This window comes from Mesoplodon mirus (assembly GCF_964341445.2).
Source record: "Mesoplodon mirus genome assembly, chromosome: 13".
NCBI lineage: Eukaryota > Metazoa > Chordata > Mammalia > Artiodactyla > Ziphiidae > Mesoplodon > Mesoplodon mirus.
In genome coordinates, this window is record NC_138989.1 from 52,109,535 (window position 1) to 52,128,534 (window position 19,000).

Sequence of the window (19,000 nt, forward strand, 5' to 3'; positions counted from 1 at the left end):
TGATGTGGAGACAGGCTGAACAGCAGGCAGACTGCCCTGTGGTCACCTAGGAGGGAGGATGCAAGTCGGGGACCACATCGGAAGGTGCTGAGAAGACACCGGGTAGCACAGGACTCCCAGCCCAGGTTTCCTGGAGGTGGCGCAGGGGAGGAAGGGCCAGGACTAGCGAGGACAGAAGCAAGGGGACGTTCTGGGGGCGGGGGCACAGCAGAGTTTCCTGGGGGCTGTGGGGGCAGAGGACAGCGTGTAGAAGCAGTATGGGGGAGTGTGGTGGGTCCAGCTGGTGAGACCCTTCTCCCAGAGCCGCCTGTGTGAGCCTTCGGGAGAGCAGGGGCAGGGGCTTGCAAACGGCCCTCCTCTCCCAGCTTTGCTTCCTCTCCATTCTCCTTCCACATGGTGCTGTCCTGGAGTGGCCAGAAGCAGCCAGGAGCACAGGCTGCATGAGGACAGGGCTACCAGCCAGGTCAGGGCAAAGGGGGCATGAAATGGAGCTGTGCGGCTGCAGAGTGGGGAAGGGGCGCCATCCTGCAGGACCTGGGGGCCCCTGGAGGGTGCTGAGAAGGCAGGGAACTGAACATCACATGTGGATGGCCTCTGGAAGGAGAACAGATGAGGAAGAAAGCTGGAGGAGGAGGGCACTTCCCCGGCTCTTATTCACATGCTCCAGGGTGAGTGAGAGCCTGTTAGGCTGGAGGCTGAGGGCAGAGAGCTCTGGTCTGGGTCTGGCCCGTCCTCTCCTCCTGCCCACGCTGAGCCCCTGCCAGGCAGTGCTGAGCCCGCTCGGTCTTCTCTGTAGGAGAGGCTAACACTCGAAATCCTTGCGGAGGACTCCTTCCTTCACCCCCCACCCCTCACTTCCCCCCCAAAAAGGAAGATAGTCATTGAAACTGAAAAATGGTGCTCAGTGAAGGGTTTAAAGACATTTTGAATTTAAAATATATTTTAAAGGTCATTTTCAGCAGTAATTATGGTATAATGGTGGGGCTCTTAGCAAATGCAGAGTCCCAAAGGAGTATGAGACCAAATGGGAAGCAGCAACAGCCGTTCCACTGGAGCCCTTGGAACTGGGCACAGGCTGGGGTGGGGGGATAGAAGGGGGTGCAATACCCTCCCTTTTAGGGCTGGCTGGGTCACCACCGGCTCCCCAGGAACAGGGGACTAACAGTTAAATTTGGCCCTGGCACGGAAGGGTCCTCCAAGACCTCCCTGGAGTGCGGCGCCTGGGCTTCTGGGGCTCACAGAACCCTCATGGTGACAGAGACTGGTGGATCTGGCCCTCCTTTTGTCCTGCCTGTCCCATCCCACCCTTCCCAACCAGGAACAGCCTCTCTTTCTACTTCCAAGCGCTCACTCAGGGGGCCTCCTGGTGGCAGGCCAACTCCTTGCAGCCTCATGGTGAGGTGTATCCGTGGCTTCCTGAGCTGGGGGGATGGGCCTGCAGGGAGCCCACATCTCTGCACTTCTAGACCGTGACTGTGGTCTACATTTTTGGGAACAGATTGAGGACGTGACTACACTGGCTACTTATTTAAGCCTCAACGCTTTCTATCCTATATCCCCAGCGAACAAACCCACCCACCCCTTGGCCCACTTTTTTCCCTCTCAGCGATTGCACCCATTCTTTGCAGGAAGCCTCACCCACACAGATGCACAAGCTTGTTGAAGCAACACGCGCGTTTGAGTGCCTACTGTTAATTCTAGAAGGGTTGGCCAGGCCCCAGAGGGTTCCTGAAGAAGACTGGCCGGTAGGCTGTGGAGAGAAGAGACGGGGACAGAGAGAAGGCAGTGGAGAAGGGGTGTGTCTGGGCTTGTAGGAAGAGCAGAAAGGGCCATGGGCGGTAACCTGGGAGGGCTTCCTGTAGGAGGTGTGTGGGGCATGAGCACGTGGACAAGCCAACAAAATAATGAAGAGCCAAGGACAGTGAATAAAGATAAAAGTTGTGGCCTCGGCCCCTGGCAAGCTGCAGACACTGCCAGCCCAACTGGGGAGAGGCAGCTTCGCTCACCAGATTTCTGCAGGTCCCCAAAGGCAGCAGAGCCCTGGCTATGGGGTGAGGGGTGCAGAACGTGCCTCGGCCATCTTCTCTGCCCATCGCCCTGCCTTCAGCCTCTCCGTCCCCGTGGGCTTCCCTTGGGGGAGGAGCAACCAGCCAGGTGGTGGTCCCCTCTTCCGAGGCTTGAGACAGTGGCACGGAGGTGGGGGCTGGGGGTCCCGGGGTCCCGGAGAGGAGCCAGCGGGGCGCGGGGAGGGGATGATGGGGTCGTGGCTCTGGGACCGGAGCTCTGGAGGCGGCGGAGGGTGGAGGGAGGCAGGAGGAGGCGAAATATAAAAATATCCGGGAGAAGTGCAGCGCTGGGCTACAGTGTTGTTAAACTAAAGCATCTTATAAAACTCAGGCCATTAATAACAGGCTGCCGCCAAGTCGGGGTAATTTATTCAAACTGCGGGTCCCGGATAGAGGAGCAGATGTTTCAGAGCTGCTGGTGTCACGGAATGAGTTCCAAGGGAGGAGGGGGCGGTGCCGCGTTCCTGGGGAGGGGGGCGCGGGGAGGGGCCCTTCTCACAGATTAGCGACAGTCCCCGCCTTCCTAGGGGGTGGGGACCTCACCCCAGGCTGCCGGAAGCGGGGAGGCGGGATCCCGCGGAGGACAGCTAATTTAGCTCAACAAGTGCCAGGATAGAAAACCGGGGGTTGAGGACAGGCAGGCAGGTCCCTGCCTATAATGTTGCTGCTCCTATCCTATCCAGCTGAAATGCCACCTCCTACTCAAAGTTGTTTTAGGTTTTTCCACACCCACCGCGTGGTGCTGGGAATCAGAGGGACCTGGGTTCCTTTCCAGATGCACCAGCTAGGAAACCTGTGGGCCTCAGTTGCCTCATCTATACAATGGAGCAATGTTATTAGATGATATTATGGAAGTCACAGAACTGGAAGATGGGGAAACAGTCACCCACAGAAAGGACCTGGCCCAAGGCAGAGGGGGTGGGATAAGGTCTGTTGGTTTCTTTACCATACCCAATGGCCCCTTCGTGTGTTAGAGGTCTTTTCTGGTTTCCTAGTAGGCTCATTGTTTTTACCCCAGACCCAGCTAGACTATAAACTGCCTATGGCCAAGAATCATGTCGGCTGGGCTCCTCTGGACCCGTGTGGCGTGCACACAACGAAGGTTCAATCACTCAGCGCTTACAGAACAGAGTCCAGGTGAAGGGGGGCTACTGCGGGGGTAGGACGTCTGCGCCTTTCTTCTCTGATGGGGGAAGAGGCAGCAAAGCTTGCACAGTCCTCCCCTTGGGCTCCCGTTCCTTCAGCACCGTCCCCTGGGTCTTGGTCAGACGTGGGTCCTAGTGGCGGCGGGTGGGAGGGTGGGTGTCAGGGCCTCAGGCTCAGAGTCTGGCCACAGTTTCTGGGACAGAGACCAGGAAAGTCAGCAGGCCCCTGGGATACGGAACTTCTGTAGTTGAAAGCCCTCCTGCCCGATTTTGCCTTTCTGGCAAAGCACACATCTCCCCTATGAAGCTGTTTCAGACTCTCGTTGGCTCCCCTCTGGGAGTGTTAAACGCTGTGGGTGGGAGGGTGAGGTGGGGAGTCTGATCTCCACCAGGCAGGGAATACAGAAGGGGCCCAGCAAATTCTGGGTGCCCTGAAAACTCAGTATTTAAAATGGATGAAAAATGATTTTCTCTGTTTTGCAGATCTGGATGCCTGTTTATTGAGTGGGCTTAGAGTGGGACTCAGCTCAATCAAGGGTTGCTCTCTCACCACCCACCCCGGCTTGGGTGTCCAGCGTTGTGCTTGGGTTCCCATTGCTGACAGGAGGCCTTCTGGGCCCTGACGGCTTGTGCAGTGAGCGGCGCGTGGGTACGAGGGTGACACTCCAGAAATGTCCCAATTGGAGGCAGACACGTCTCTCCCCACAGGCCCAGCCCCGATGGTGCCACCATAACGTGATGAGAGGAGAACCAGGAGGCCCTTCTGTTCCTCACACAGCCCTGACCTGAGATGACACCACTAGAGCGATGTCCTGTTAGGGAGAGAGTGCTTAAGCACGGTCTGCCCTTGGCAGGACAGCATCAGTGCCTTTAGCAGATGCTGATGCCAGAGCAGGGGGCCACCCTTTGCCATCTCTCTGGTCTGGCCTGAGGGCTTCCCTGTATATGAGGGTGAGTGGGGGATTGTCAGACGCCTGGGGGAAACTGTGGAGGCCGCCAATAGCGCCCCCCCACCCCGCACACACCCAGGGGAGGCGAGGGGAGGTGGGAGGACTGTGATGGCAGGGAGGGCTCCCCCCACTCCCACCCTGGCCCTCCCCCAAAGTGCTCTCTGCCCACCTGGCTGGGAGGTCACCGGCCCTGTGCCTTTGCTCCCCTCGAACTGGACCTGCTCATAGCTCAAGGTTCATTTCAAATGAAGGAGAAAGTGCAGCCCCACACTCACGGGGCCATCAGCACGCTCTGTGATGAATGGAGCCTGTGTCACTCAGTGAAAATGAATATTTCTTTGCGATAATGGCCAGATGGTAGCAACTCTCCAATCCAAATTAAAACATGCATGATAAATGCCAGGAAAACAGAGGAAGACAAAACCCCAATCTGGAGTGAATTCTCTCTATAAATCTTCCCCTTGCGCCCCCTGCCCCCCATCACTGCGGCTCTGCTAATAGCCATTAAATTATTAAGACGCACTGCAAGGAGAATGCCAATGTCAGCGGCACCCACCCCGCTGCCCACATCTGCCCCCTGCTTGTGGGCCTGGCTTTGGAGGGGCTGGGGGTGGGGAGATGCAAGAGGGGGCAGCTTTTAGGCCAGCAGAGAGCTGGGATAGTAGAGAAAGTTGCTGTTTAGCGAGATGAGTGGGAGACTGGCCTCTGGTGCAGGGCTGGACACGCCTGCCTGCACCGAGGGCACAGTCTCGACGGAGAGATGGGAAACTAACAACCACTGCTTGACTTCACGGCTCAGACAGAGGACAGGAAAGGGGTTCTGAGCTGGAAAGACCAGCGAGGAACAGCTGGAGAAAGCATTCCAGCAGGGTGGACCCTGACGAGGGCTCTGACCACGTAGAGCTGGGCGGCTGGGAAGGGTCAGAGAGGGCTGTCCGAGGGTGGTCATGTGCCTGAAAGTGGGCATGTACCTGGAGGTCTCAAGGCAGCAGGTAGTGGTCAGGACACAGGTGGCTTTGGGGCTTGTATTTCATGGTGACAAAAGGGCTCTTGAACCTAGGGTTTAATTCCCATGGCCCCTGCCCCTCCCCTCACAGCTGGAGGCTGGAAGAGTCTCTCCCTGGTCTCCTTGACACCCTGTCCAATCCCCCCCTGCAGGTGGCCAGTCTTCCCACATCCAGCTTCCACCAATCACCACTTCCCCTCATCTTCCAGAAAACCTCCAACTCTTTAGCGGGGCCTTCCTTGGAACCCTCTCCTTGGGCCAGCTGGTTTCCTCATCTTACCCTGCATTCTTGTCTCACCGTCTTCTCAGCCTGAATCCCCTCCAGTAGGGAGCCTCCTCCAGAAAGCCTTCCCTGACTGCTTCCGCCTGCACAGCTCTCTCCTCTGCCAGCCGTGGCTCCTGCTGTCTCCACTGCTCATCTGGTGCTCTTGAGGCCGTAAACTGATCTCCTCACCAGACTGTGAGCTTCCCTAGGGTCCAAAGCTCGGCAAAGACTTGAAGACACCTTCCTGACCATGCATCTGACTTTCATGGTCAGCCCTCCAGGGGCAGGGGTCATCTGTCTGCACTTTTGAGTCACTTGCGGTTGGCTGTTCATGTCCAAGCCTTAAACCTCCTAAGTCACCAGGGCCTGTTACTCTGTTGGGATGTGGCATCCGTGATGTCAGGATCATGGGTTTGTCTCTGATATGATCAAAAAGAAAATCTGTGCTGGCTGGTCCCTGCTGACCTCCAGCCTCTGCAAAGCCTTCCTCCTCGTCAGGCCCGGACAGACAACGCCCTGAGTGCCCAGGCTGGCTCTCCTCTGCTGGGCAGACGTGGAGTTTCTCCACCTGCTCCTCCCTGAGAAGGGCCTCCACACTGAGAAGGGCCACAGACAGGCTCCTCCTGCTGCTGACTGGGTTTGCACCTTGGATAGTTCAGCTTCAGACCCTCCCCGATTCCTCCTACACCCACCCCCATTCCCAAAGGACATGGGGGAGGGGAGTGAGGAGCTGGAGGGCTCATCCTTAAGGCTGTGGTCCAGCCTCACCCTTTGTGCCTCTGATGGGTGGCATTGATGCTGGGAGAACTTCCTCTGGGTCTCAGCACCCCAGCCAGACCTGAGAGAAGGCAGCAAGGCATGGGTCCTGCCCAGAAGGGTTGAGGTGTGAAGGCTGATTACTGGCTGTGTGATCTTGGGCAAGTCACCTCTCCTCTCTGAGGAGAATGGGGGTGCTGCTCGATCCACCTTGCGGGGCTGGTGCAGGGCTTGAGGTACTCTTCCTGGAGGCTCTGGAGGACCTAATGAGAGAGCCAAGGCCCTGCTGGCTCTATCCATCTTCCTTCCAGAGCCCTGGCTTGGCTTTAGCAGCAGTTGCTGCAGGCTTTGCCTGGTTCCCCTGTGCGTCATCCTGGGCTGGGTGGGGAAGGACAGTGGACAGGCACATCAGATCAGGAAGACTGGGCCTCGTGAACTTGGACCGAAGGGTGAGAAGATACAGGGCCCCCCTCCCAGATTCAGACACTGTGCGTCCATGGGTGTAGGTGTCCACACCCTGGAATGCGAGCAGCAGTGAGACCCACAATGCATCACATCTGGTCTTCTGACTGCAGGGAGTGGACTCTCTCTTCTTTAGCCAAACCAATTCTTCTAAATTATTTTTTTTAAAGTCTAAGATGCCACATACTTGCCTTGCTTGTCCCTGTTTTCATTTCTTTGCCTGTGACACAGCCCAGATCCTACCTCTTGGTAAACCTGTCATTCCAATAATCACCTCCTCCAGGAAGCCTTCCTTGTCCCACCCCATTCTGGTAAATTCATACGCACAGTAGAGCTCTGGCCCTGGGCAGTATGATTTCTCTTTGCACTTTGTTGATCACACCTTGTCAGAGGTCCTCACCCCCGTCACCTCTCATTTCCCATGGACTGGACTCTAAGAATAAAATAACTGCAGCAGCTGTCATCAAGGAAGATCACACAGCTCACCAACTGTATTCCACCTACGGCAGCTCCAAGGGGCTGTCACCATCCCCTTTGTAACAGGAGGTGGCGAGACATCACTGTGGGAAGGGCAGGACATGTGGGTGCGATGCCAGCATTGGTCCTGCTCTTTCCCCTGCTCCGGCTCCCTTCCCCCATCTGGCTGAGTCTCCCTAAGCTACTGTTTCCAAAGCACGACTTATATCTGCCCCAAAGCCTTAGACGGCTTCCCTTTGCCTAAAGGCATCAAATTACAGCACCTTCTGGAAATCCCTGTTCCCATATCTTGCCCTCCCCCGACAGGAGACCCCTGATTCTGGCCTCTTGGGATCCTCCAAGCTTTCCTTGACTCGGGTTATTTTCCCACCTGGGAAACTCTGCCTTTCCTCGCTCAAATCCTCTCCCCTCTGAAGGTCAATCAGGTGTTACCCTTTCTTTTTTTTTTTTCAAAATAAATTTATTTATTTATTATTTTTGGCTGCCGTGGGTTTTCGTTGCTGGGTGAGGGCTTCCTCTAGTTGCGGCTAGCGTGGGCTACTCTTCGTTGCGGTGCGCGGGCTTCCTACTGTGGTGGTTTGTCTTGTTGTGGAGCACGGGCTCTAAGCGCAGGCTTCTGTAGTTGTGGCATGCGGGCTCAGTAGTTGTGGCTCGCGGGCTCTAGAGTGCAGGCTCAGTAGTTGTAGCACACGGGCTTAGTTGCTCCGCGGCATGAGGGATCTTCCCGGACCAGGGCTCGAACCCGTGTCCCCTGAATTGGCAGGCGGATTCTTAACCCCTGCGCCACCAGGGGAGTCCCAGGTGTTTCCCTTTCTGATCTCTCTGGTCCGTGCTGTCTCTCCCTGCCTCCCATCCCATCCTCCCACTGCACAGCCTCACTGCTCCCATACTGCTCTCAGGCTGTTCCAAGTGGGGTGTGTCGGGGGCCAGGAGGGCACTGGATACATCTTGCCCACGTCAGGGCTGCCTCGCTGAGGAATGCCTGGTCCAGGAAGGACTGCCTGTGACATCCTCTTGCTCATCCTGCCCGTCTCCTGAGGAAGCGGGCATCTTCCTCCTGCATTGTCCACACAGTGCCTGCAGCAGGACTCCGTGGGAGCGGCACGGAGTGGGAGACAGGGCCCCGTGGTTCCCTCTCTCTGTCATTCCTATTCCTGTCATCAGCCCCTTCACCCTGGGCAGCTTTTAAATATCATCCAGGAGCCCATTTGCAATAATTAATATCCCATTTCCCCTGAAACAGTCCTTTGCTAAATTAGCCGGGGCCAGAGGGATTTCGGTGAGGAGCCATGAGTCTCAACTTAACTTGCCGAACGGATTAAAAGAACCTTAAAAACAAAATGCAGATCAATCAACACCCTTTCCCCCAGCTGAAAACCTAAAGTCCATTTAAGCTTGGCAGGTTTGCAGTTAATTATAATTTCACACTTATGACAGGAGTTACCAAGGTATTTATAATGTGTGTCTGCCCCACGGGGCCCTCTCTAGGGACCGTTCCCACCAGCCACCTCCTTCCCTAACCACAAAGACCTGTCTTCATGCAGCTGCTATTTGGGTTCAGTTGTGTCAACCAGAGGACCGTTCTGGAGTTTTAAAATTTCTTTTTAAAAGGAGCTTGGGAAAGAAAGGAGACAAAGATCCTTTTAAGACAGAAGGAACAGGGGTTATGGAGAATAAAACCCAGGGCAGGGGAACCTTGCACCATGATCTAGGGAGCCTAACTTGGAAGTGCTTAAACAACAGTAGGAGAGATTACGGTCAGATATGTGGTAGAACTTCCTGCCCATCAAAGAAGCCAAGCCCTGGTGGGCCACTTGGCCTGGTGATGAAGTGTCTAATCCTCAGTTCTTCCAAAAAGCAGACGGCCGCTGCCCGAGGCTGAGCACCACCACTGTCTGGGAAGTAGGGAAGTGCTGTCTTAGGTCTGACATGAATTTCCCAAGCTGAACACTGTACTGCTTTTTCTTAAACATCAGTCCAAAATACATCAGGGATGCAAGTACTGGGAAGATCTGCCGGGACACTGGCTTTGGGGCTGGTGTTCAAGGGAAAACATAGTCTACAGCTTGAGAAATTCCAGTGGGAATAGGGCAAAGCAGGCTGACAAAACAGGGCTTCTGAGCTCTGATGGAGGCTGAGAGGCCCTGGGGTTGCTCTTCTTCTTGGTGGTTTTTGAAAGTGGGGGGAGCTGGGTGAGAGGCCGACCCACAGGGAAGGCGGACACAGTGGCTCCTTGGGCCCCTCCAGGCCACAGGGTGCTGTGTCCTGGCCAACAGGGCACTTAGCTCTCCTCCAGCCAAAGGTTCACCTTGACGTCTCGCTCCAGGCCCCTGGGCGCAGACACAGCTGCGGGAAGGGAGCACGATGTTGAACCGGAGGATGGAGGATCTGAGGATAGGGGGGCCTGCAGGGTCTGGGAGGGGGATGTGTAGAAAGGAAACACATCCCCATCACACACACTTCCAGGGGTCCACACACTGCCTGCTTCCAGGCGCTTCTGTGGGGACACAGAAAGATCGGGGGGGTGGGGAGGGCGGGGCGTTTTCTGCTCTGAGCTGCAGACCCCTCTCCTTTAGGTGGCTGCTTGGGGCCTCAGTCACTGGACCCCTTCTCAGCCCAGGGTCGCACCCTCTAGTTGGGGTGGGGTTGGCTCCACTCATTCTGAGGTCTCTCCAGCAGGGTACAAACCAGGAGCCCCAAAGTAGAGGTCAGGATGTGCTGGACCTGGGGGGGATGCTCCTGAGGCCCCAAAGTGGGGAGACTGGGGCAGAGGTAGTGGGGGTTCTTGCTGTGGGACTTGACTTCCAGACGGTGGCTTGGCTGTGGCAGAAATGGGGCTGTTCTTGGGGCCAGAGCCTCTGTCCACCCCGCCCCCAGGACCTTCTGCAGGGGTTCACACCTGTCCTCCAAGCCTTTCCTCACACCTTCCGCCTCCCCTCTCCCTGAACTGCACATCGGGTCAGGGGTCATCTAGAGTAACACCGTTTTTTAAAACCTTGTGTCTTACTGTCACGGTATCATTTCAGATGAATCTTCAGTGTGCTGTGCCCCACCCCCACCCTTTAGTCTTATGTTTCTTGTACCCCCTCCTGCCTGGGACAGGGGCTTCCTAGCAGAACCCTGAGGGGTTTCTGTTCACCCAGAAGCTTTTGTCAAGTGAGTCATTTATTGCCTCTCAAGATTGGAAAATGGGAACTTCTGTATATTGAATTTTCCTAAAGCGGGGCCATTTCATCTGCTGCTCACGAAATTGCCTACCTAGAGCATGGGACTAAATAGCTAGAAAAGTCTGGACGTGAGAAGCCCAGCATCGGGGGGTCACCAGTGTGGCCATGGGTCTCGGGGGCCCCAGGACCGCAAGGTGAGGCCCACACCCCTCAGCCGGTCCCCAAAAGACCCTTGAAGGCCTCCCGACAGCACATGGTCTGGGTCTGTTTAGAAATAAAATAATGCTTAGAGGAGAAGTGAGAAACTTAATAGGATTTTAAAAGCCACAGGAACTGATGGGGCTACAGATGGTGGAGGGGCTGGGAAGACGGAGTCAGCCCCGGTTTTATGGTGGGGAATGTGGCCTCGGGGAGGGCCTCAGAGCCACGTCCACATGCATCATGTCCAACCTCATTTGCTGGCCCAGCGGGACGCCGCTGCCACGTGAGCACCAGCTGTGATGAGGGGGACGGACGCCCTGAAGATGCTGTTAAACGGACAGGGAGCCGCGAGAGCCTGCAGGAGCCGCTTGGCTAAGTGACCGGCCCTCACCTGCCTCGGTGGAAATGAGTGACTCACGGGCTGTCGCACCCGCCCCCCAACCCTCCATGCCTTCCTCGCCCTGCCCTTCCGGCCAGAGAGAGAGGGAGACAGGAGCGGGAGACTGAACTGGTGGAGAGACGCAGACATGGGCTCCCAGGTCCGCAAAGGGAGGAGAGGGAGGCAGTGGAAGCTCGGGGGTGGGGGACTTCAGCCCCAGGTGGTTCTGCAGGACTTGGAGGGGTACATAAAAGAAGTTCCGTCACCCTCTAGAAGCTTCCGTGTGTGTGTGTGTGTGTGTGTGTGTGTGTGTGTGTGTGTGTAGGGGTGGGCGGGGGCGGGGGGGACAGTCCATGGCCGCTCCCCTTGACATCGCCCGAGCCTCCTCCAGGCCCTGCCGCCTGGGGCGGGGTCGGGTGGGGGAACCACAGGACTTTATAACGGGGAGCTCAGCCCTCCTGCTGTGTCCACCCTACACCTTTCCTTCCACGATCATCGGGCCTCCGTCCAGGCTCCCCTATCGGGTTCAGTCTCAGCTGACCCTTTGCCTCCCTAGCCTGGGCCTGACCAAGGCCCCCTCCGGAAAACACGCCTGATGGGCCAGAGAGGGACCGTGGGAGCCCCTCGTCGGTCCCCACAGTGGGCATGACCGCTTCCCTAGCTCGGGCTCACATGTCTCACACGTTGCAGGAGGCTGGAGCGTGTCTGTGCTCATTTGGTTTCCAGTCTGGGTGTCTGGAGGGGTGAGAGTGTGGTGGCCACCCGGGAGGGCTGCTTTCACCGTTGCTCCTGTTCCCTCGGAAGGGCTCCCCGGTGCCTCCCTGCTCCCTCTGGGGGGGCGGCCCCTTGGACCCTGAGGCCCCTCTTTCCCAGGACTCCCTCCCAAGCCGTCTTGGTTTCTAACTTCTCCAACGCCTCAGCCTGACATCTTTCTGCTTTGTTCTGTCATTTCATGTAGATGAGATACAAACGGGTGGCCCCAGTCTGTGCCCCGCCCCCAGTCACTGGATCCCTGGTGGGGACGTTCCGTTTCACTTCACCAGGAGTGTGGAATTGGGTGTGTGTCTGTGGGTGCCTTTGTCAGCGCTGAGCGGATAGCGTGCTGGTGGGAAAGGTGTGAGTGCCTCTCTCATCTGGGGCCTGGATGAGGCCTGCATTAGCTGAAACTTCTGACCTGCAGCTGGCTACTGGGAAGAGGTGGGGGTGGTTTCTGGTGATGGGGCCAGAGGGGGGTGGCTTCCTAGGGCACAGCTCACATTTGCTGCTCTGTGGCTGGGACTGGGGGAGGTGGGGTGGGACCAGGCCGACGTCTGCTGTACTGGCCCAGGTCTCAGTCACTCCTTACCTCCTCAAGGGCTCCTACTTGTTTGCTGACCCTCTTGAGCCCCTTGGCGGGGGTGGACCCCAGCCCCGGCCTCCTCCGGTTCAGCCCAGGGAGCCCCCAAGCAGGTTTGCTGCCTGAGGCCAGGCTGCTCAGAGCCTGACTTCCTGAAAGGACCCCCGCATTCTGGCTGCAGGAGCCTTGCCTGGGCGGTGGTGGGGGCGGGGGAAGCTTATCCTGTCTTCAGCTGTAGCACTCATTTGGACTGAGACCAGGGAGGATGGGGAGGGGGTCAGGGCTACAGGGCAGCACACTGCGGGCACCCACCCAGAGGCTGAGAGTGAAACGGAGAGGCTGAAGAGCCCCTGCAGCTGTGAAGACCCAGTTCAGATGGGGACCGTGAACCAGCTCTTGGGGCAGGTACGTCTGGTCTGCCTGCTAGGAGGCAAAGGAAACAACAGTGCACGCCCAAGAAAGCGTCCTTGCCTCTGAGATGGCCAGGGCAGGTGGGAGGGTGCCCTCTACCTGGTTCCTCTCTATCCCCAGCCTGCCTCACTCCCCTGGTGAATGAACTGGCTTGCTTATTTGGGGGTGAATCTGAGTTGATATACGACTTGCTCCAGCAAGTTCTGTGGGGTTAACAGGATCCTCCTTGCAGCAGGATGGGTCCTGGGGAAGCTCTTTCTCCTTTGGTTTTCTTTCTCCACCTAGCTGGAGCCCTGGCTGTTGGTGATGGTATCAGGGGCTGTCTCCTGTCTTCCTGCCCAGGGATGTTACAGCTGTGATGCCCTCTCTTTGCCTGGTCCTCCACGGGGTCAGTGGCTCCTGCTTCTGATGGAGACAAGTGCAACCCCTTGGCCTTGTGTTCAGGGTCCCATTTTCACTTTGGGCCCTCACTGTCTCCTGCCAAGTCTACACCTCTTGGTCCAGTTTTCACCTCCTCCAGGAAGCCCTCCCTGCTTGCTCCAGGCCACAGTGGGTTCTCTCTTCTCTGACCCCTGCAGCCCTGGTCTCTCACGTCTTATGGGTAGGTCCGGGAGCTTCTCGTCCAGCCTGGCCCTGCCTCCCTCACCTGGGACCCTGTTCCTCTCCCCTCATTTACCTTGAGGATAGCCCTAGAGGTCTGACAAACGCCTGCAGCACCTTCCCACTGTCCCCTGAGTCCGAAAGACTATCCTAGGAGTCAGAGGAATGCAGAGCACCTGGGTGCTGGTTACTGACAGGCAGGGCTTTGAATTCTGGCTCTGCCACCACCTAGCTGTGTGACCTGAAACAAGTTACTTAGCCTCTCTGTGCCTTGGTTTGTACCTTTAAGTGGGGCCAATAACTTCCACCTCCCAAAGTTTTTGTATGGATTCAACGTATTTGTTTCAAGTCCCAGCCCTCGGCAGTTGAGGGCCTGGGTTCAATCCCTGGTTGGGGAACTAAGGTCCCACAGGCTGCGTGATGTGACCAAATCCAATCCAATCCAATCCAATCCAATCCAATCCAATCCAATCCAATCCCAGCCCTCAGTGGGTGCTCCGTAAACAGCAGCTTTCCTGGATAGTGAGATCTCCCACCCCTGGGTGGGGGGGTGGAGGCCCAGAGAAGCAGTGTCCGGGCCAGAGCTCATTCCAGACAAAGATGGGATTAGAACCCAGGACCAGAATAAGAGCTGCCGTCCTGTACTCTTCCTGGGGAGCTCCAGCCAAGCACCTAGCCTGTGTAATCCGGGATGAGGAGAGCCCGGGAGGGGCAGACCCACCTCTCCCTCTGGGGCCACTTCCTCTTCCGGCCCCTCCTTCCTCCTCCCAGCTGTGCCCCCAGGTCTTCCCAGCTCCCTGCCGCCTTCCCCTCTCCCCACTTTCTCCCAGGCCTCCCTCCTCCCCCTGCCCCTTTCCCTTCACCTTTCTGGGCTCCTCCTTTCCCATCGTGTTCCTCCCCCGCCCCTTCCACTCCCACCCCTGCCTTCCATACCCTTCTCCTGTTCCCACTTCTTTCATCTTTTTAATGTTCACCTCTCCCCCATCCCCTCCCCCCACTGAAGAAGTATTTAATGGATATTAAATTATTTTAAACTTTCTTTTTTTTTTTCAAATAGCTTGGTGATGATGCTGACTCAGGATCATCTCCCTGTTTAATACCGAATATGCAATTAATAGATAGATGTTTAGGTTTGGCTCTCTTTTCCTCCCTTTCTACTGCAGGAAGAATAAAAAAGCTGATTAATCTGGTTTGGGGCAAGTGTCAGCACAGGAGATATATGGGAGAAAGGAGATGAGGTTAGCAACTTGAAGTCGGAGAGTTAGTGCCTCCAAGGCCGGTGAGGGGAGAAACGGTTTGCATTAGAGCGCAGCGTGGCCTCGCTGGCAGCAGGCTTCCCGACACCCTGCTCCCGTCCTGGGTTAAACTAGGCCTTCTTCATGCCACCCCGACTTCTCCAGGTGTGGAATATCCGCTCCTTCAAGGCAGCTCAGGTCCCACGTCCTCCGAGGTCTCTGGCTGCCCCCACCTCGGGGACCCCTCCTCTGGGACCGCAGGTACCACTTGCCGTCCGAGCTCCCTCCCCACCAAAGCCAGGGGTCTCTGCTGCTTCCTGGCCCTGCTACACGGACAGGGCGTTGCAGGTGAGTCACTGCCTGACAGGTGACCTGGGGGCCAGGTCCTGCTGGTCCTTTCTCCCGGAGACAGTCTCTGGGAGAGGCCCTGCCCCTGCCCCGTGTCACCGAGGGCACCTGCGTGAGGCCAGACCGCACGCCTCTCTCCGCCAGGGCAGGGGGCCTGGCCCTGGGTGTTTGAGGAGCCTCTTGTGCAGAGAAAACCAAGTAACTGGACTGCCAGGAGAGGGGCGGGAGCAAGCAGCGTGACCCAGGTGTCTGCAGCACAAGCCCTTCACACCCGAACCATTTTTACTCTTCAACCAACCTGCCCTCATGATCGGGGTCCTCGGGATGGGGAGCTCGCCTGTGCCCTGGGCACGGGGCCCCTTCGGGCAGCTGGGCTTGTTGGGTGGGATTCGAGGCCTGGGTCAGGAGGGCCCCAGAGCCATAGAGGCCTTGTGCCAAGGTGGAGGCCCTGTTGGGGCCCAGAGGGCAGAGGCCTGTGCTGGAGGGACCACAGGTCCCAGGGGTGGGCAGGCCGCCCGTGGCCACACTACAGTTTCCTCAGGACAAGAGCCTTGACTCTGAATTTGCAAATAGCTTTTGCCTATTTTTCGCTTTTAATTTCCTGGAAAATTGCTGGGGGAGAGAGGGGGAAGGAGAGAGAAGTTCCTCAGCGCCCGGTTGAGCTGAGCTGAGAGTGAGTGTCCAGGCCTAGCCAGGGAGAGCCCAGGGGCAGAGGGCACTGGCTTGGGCATGGTGTGGGCACGGACACCCGGACCAGAAGCCTGGAGGGTGGGCACTCGGCAGAGGAGCCAGAGCCTGGCCTGGTCGAGCCTCTGTGTGCAGTGTTGGGGGGGGGCGGGGGGAAGGCCCCCGCTGTGGACGGAACAGAGCCTCCCCTTGGGGCACAGAGGCCTGAGTCTGGGGGTGAGGCTCTGTCCCCTTCCAGACATCTGCCTGTCCACCTGTATGTAGGTCCAGGATCTTGACTTCGGCACCCCACCTCGCAGTGGGCAGCCCCCCTCAGATTCACCCACTCTGGCCTGAGCCTTCCCAGGGCAGGACTGAAACACATTTCCTGCCTCCCAGCCTGGCACCCTTTCAACTAGTCCAGTCCCATCCCAGTGGGGTTTTCCTTGGTGACACAGAGGTGGGCCTACCCTTTCGGGTGTCTTAAAGGGGGCAGTGGAGTGCCCAGGACATCCTACTTGTTTACTCATGGGAAGGAGGGAACCCCAGCATACGGCAGACCCCAATGCTCCCCCACTCTGTCCCCACATCCGTCACCCAGAGCTCCAAAGCCCTGTCCCAACCCTGGGCCATGAGGTCCCCAGGGGGCAGGGGGAGGCGGCAGGGAGTTGCTGCAACGCTGCATCAGGGGGAGGGAAGGGGGGAGGGAAGGAAAGGAGGGAGGGGGAGGGGCAGAGACAAGTGGGCCCTCACGTGAAGGGGGCTGGCGCAGGCAGCTACTACCTCCTCGGCTCTCGCTGTCCGCTGGCTTCACCTGGATCGGCCGGTTCATCTGCAACAGAGCACAGGGGGGCAGTGTTAGAGCAGACACACCTGCACCCGAAGGTACGCAGGTGTTCACGGGGACATAGCACACGGACCACACCACCGACACATACACCCGCGCACCCGCGCAGCTGCAAACGAGCGGGTCTTCACTAAAGCCCCACCCATCTCCCCTCCCCAGTGTGGTCCCCAGGGTCCCCTGATTTCAGGACGGTTTCTCAGGATTGGAGACCTCCAATCCTGAGAGGGACCGCCAGTGGTCCCTCTCCCAGCTTTGAGCAGCTCTTGCTGTGATACGAGAATCTGAGGTGTCCCCTCTCTGGCCCACCCTGGAGACAGATCGCTTTGCTGAAACTAGCTGGTCTCTGGCCAAAGACTAACTCCTGCCCAGGTTGGGGCATGGCAGTGAGTTGCACCCCATCCCTGCAGTATCCCGCAGACGCTGGCTATGGGTCCCAGGGGTGCCTGAGGCTCTGAACCACCCAGCTCCTTGTCGGAGCAGAGCTCAGGGCCGGGGCTCCTGCCTGCGGCCAGGCTGTCCCCTCGGGGTGTATGTGGAGTGGGCACAGCTACTTGTCTCACGTGGTGTCTGGGTGCCAGGACGACACCAGGCACGGCCTGACGCCCCCAGCCTTTTAGCCGCCGGCCTCTCTCGAGAATCCGTTTCAATGCCTCATTCAGGCCACTAGGGGGCTCTGAACTCCAAGGATCTGGGGCTCCGCAGCCTGTTTTTCATCCTCCGGATGCCGGAGGCATAAGGTGGGCTCTCAGGCCCTGACGATATTTCAAACAATAAAAATGGTAGGAATCACGCAAATGGAATTGTATTTTATGTCTTTGCCAGTGCTTTTGCTTGTCCTGTACCTCTCTTATCCCTTACTCTATTTGCATTTCTCTCACAAACCAACCCTGAGAGGCAGGCAGCGCAGGTACTAAATGCCCCCATTTTGTAGATGGAGAAGCTGAGGCGGGGCCACCTTGTGGCAAGATGTGCCTGGGAACCTGGGTCCGCCAGGGCTATTTTTGGGCTTTTGTCCTGCACCAGGTGACTTTCCGTTGCCAATTCCCCTTGTGTATGGAGGCTGGACTAGCCAGTCACAAGCTTCCTTCTGGTCTAGGATTCGAAGGGAGTTTTGGTTGCGTCAAGACGCTGGGTGGGGGAGTGTGGGTGCCCGTGACTCAGCAAGGTGAAGATGAGGCCAGGGGAAGGTCAGAGCCACGCAAGGAAGGACAGAAGCGGGAGGCAGGGCACAGAACCGAGGAAAAGGAAGCACAGGTGGCCCGGGGGGTAAGATAGGATTCTGCGGGGCCAGTCCACTAAGAGGGGGTCCGGGTGCCATTGTTTGCCAGGAGGTCCCCACTCAGCACCCCTTATGGAGTGGAGGGAAATGAAGGTACTTGGTATGTACGCTCTGCCTGCGGAGGAAGGTGTGGGTTTATGGGAACCTCCAATTAACAGGGAGAAGGAAGAGGGGCATAGGAAATTCCCAGCTTCATTTCGGGGGTCCTGGCTCCCCCATAGACCACCTCCTTTCCAGTCCTTGAGCGAAGGGTCCAGAAGGCTGAGCTTGCACCTGGCTGTGGGAGAAGGGCTGTACTCTCGGGTGCCCGTTCTGTGTCTTCGGAGACTCCACATCCAGCCCTTCCCTAGGCTGTCCCTCCCTTCTGGAACACCCCTTCCTCCTAGTCTCCCCCAAAGCTGCAATAGTCTCTTACTCCAGAAAGGCCCCACGGCTGACCTGGACCCAGTTCTCGACATTGTATTCTCCTGGGTATATTTCTATGGCTTTCTTGCTTATGTAATTATTATAATGCTCCACAGAGGGATTATTATCTCTCTCCTGCCAATGAAAAGCCAAGCTCGGAGGAGTGGCAGATCCAGGCTGCAGCCAGGGTGGGTAGGCACGGTGCTACCATGATAAGGTGGGTTGGACTTCCTATACTTCACCTCATTTGACCCCAAAGCTGCTCTGAAAGGAGGGGGTCAAGGGAAGATGTCCATCTGGCAAGGGTCACCAAATCGAATACAACCTTCTCAGCCTGGTCCCCCAAATCTGGCCCCCACCGCCTCTTGCATCATTCCATTCCTCACGACCGGGCACTTTCCTCCCCGATCTGTTCCTTCGGCCTGTGAGCTCTTTTCCCATACCCCCACCAGCCTCTGGCCCTTGACCCTGAAGCCTTCCTGGTACTTCCAGGGGGCCTTCCAGGGGGAAGGGTCCAGCAGGAATTCTCCCTTTTCCATATAGAATGTACAGTCAAGTTGGGAATGGAGGTGCAAGGGGGGCACCGCACTGCTACACCTGCAGGAACACGAACAGCTGCTACAAAATTATAGTGTTGGATTATCATCACTTCCCCTAGGATGTGTGCAAATAGATGATCCTTAACCAAGGAAATGGAGTTTCAGAGAGGTTAAGAAACTAGCTTGAGGTCACACAGGTGGTACACGGTGATCAAGATGAACCCAGGACTCTTAACACCAGCCTACATGTTCGGGAGATTCTGGGAACCAGACGTGACAGGCTTAAGAAAGGTCCAGGAAAGTTCAAAACAGAGTGTGGGGAAGGGGGTGAGTGGTGGGCTGGTTCAGGCTTCCCCGGTAAGGAGTGGGGCGTGAGGAGGGGCAGGCAGATGAGTGTGAACCAGGCTCAGCTGGGCTCTGCTGCTGTGGAGACGAGGGAAGGAGGAGGCCGCAGAGGAGG

At 57.3% G+C, this 19,000-nt stretch overlaps 1 protein-coding gene across 27 annotated transcripts in view; it reads right to left on the bottom strand.

Annotated features, from left to right (window-relative positions):
• CELF4 (CUGBP Elav-like family member 4) overlaps nt 1–19,000 on the bottom strand; it is a gene marked incomplete at both ends in the record, with an annotated part of 298,340 nt that overhangs the window by 56,683 nt on the left and 222,657 nt on the right. For 14 of the 27 annotated variants that reach the window (XM_082640182.1, XM_082640202.1, XM_082640176.1 and 11 more), the window contains one exon: nt 16,224–16,302. In XM_082640182.1, the coding sequence (XP_082496308.1) occupies nt 16,224–16,302 (79 nt within the window). The remainder of the gene's footprint in view (nt 1–16,223; nt 16,303–19,000) is intronic. The other 13 variants (XM_082640193.1, XM_082640191.1, XM_082640198.1 and 10 more) reach the window with 2 other exon arrangements.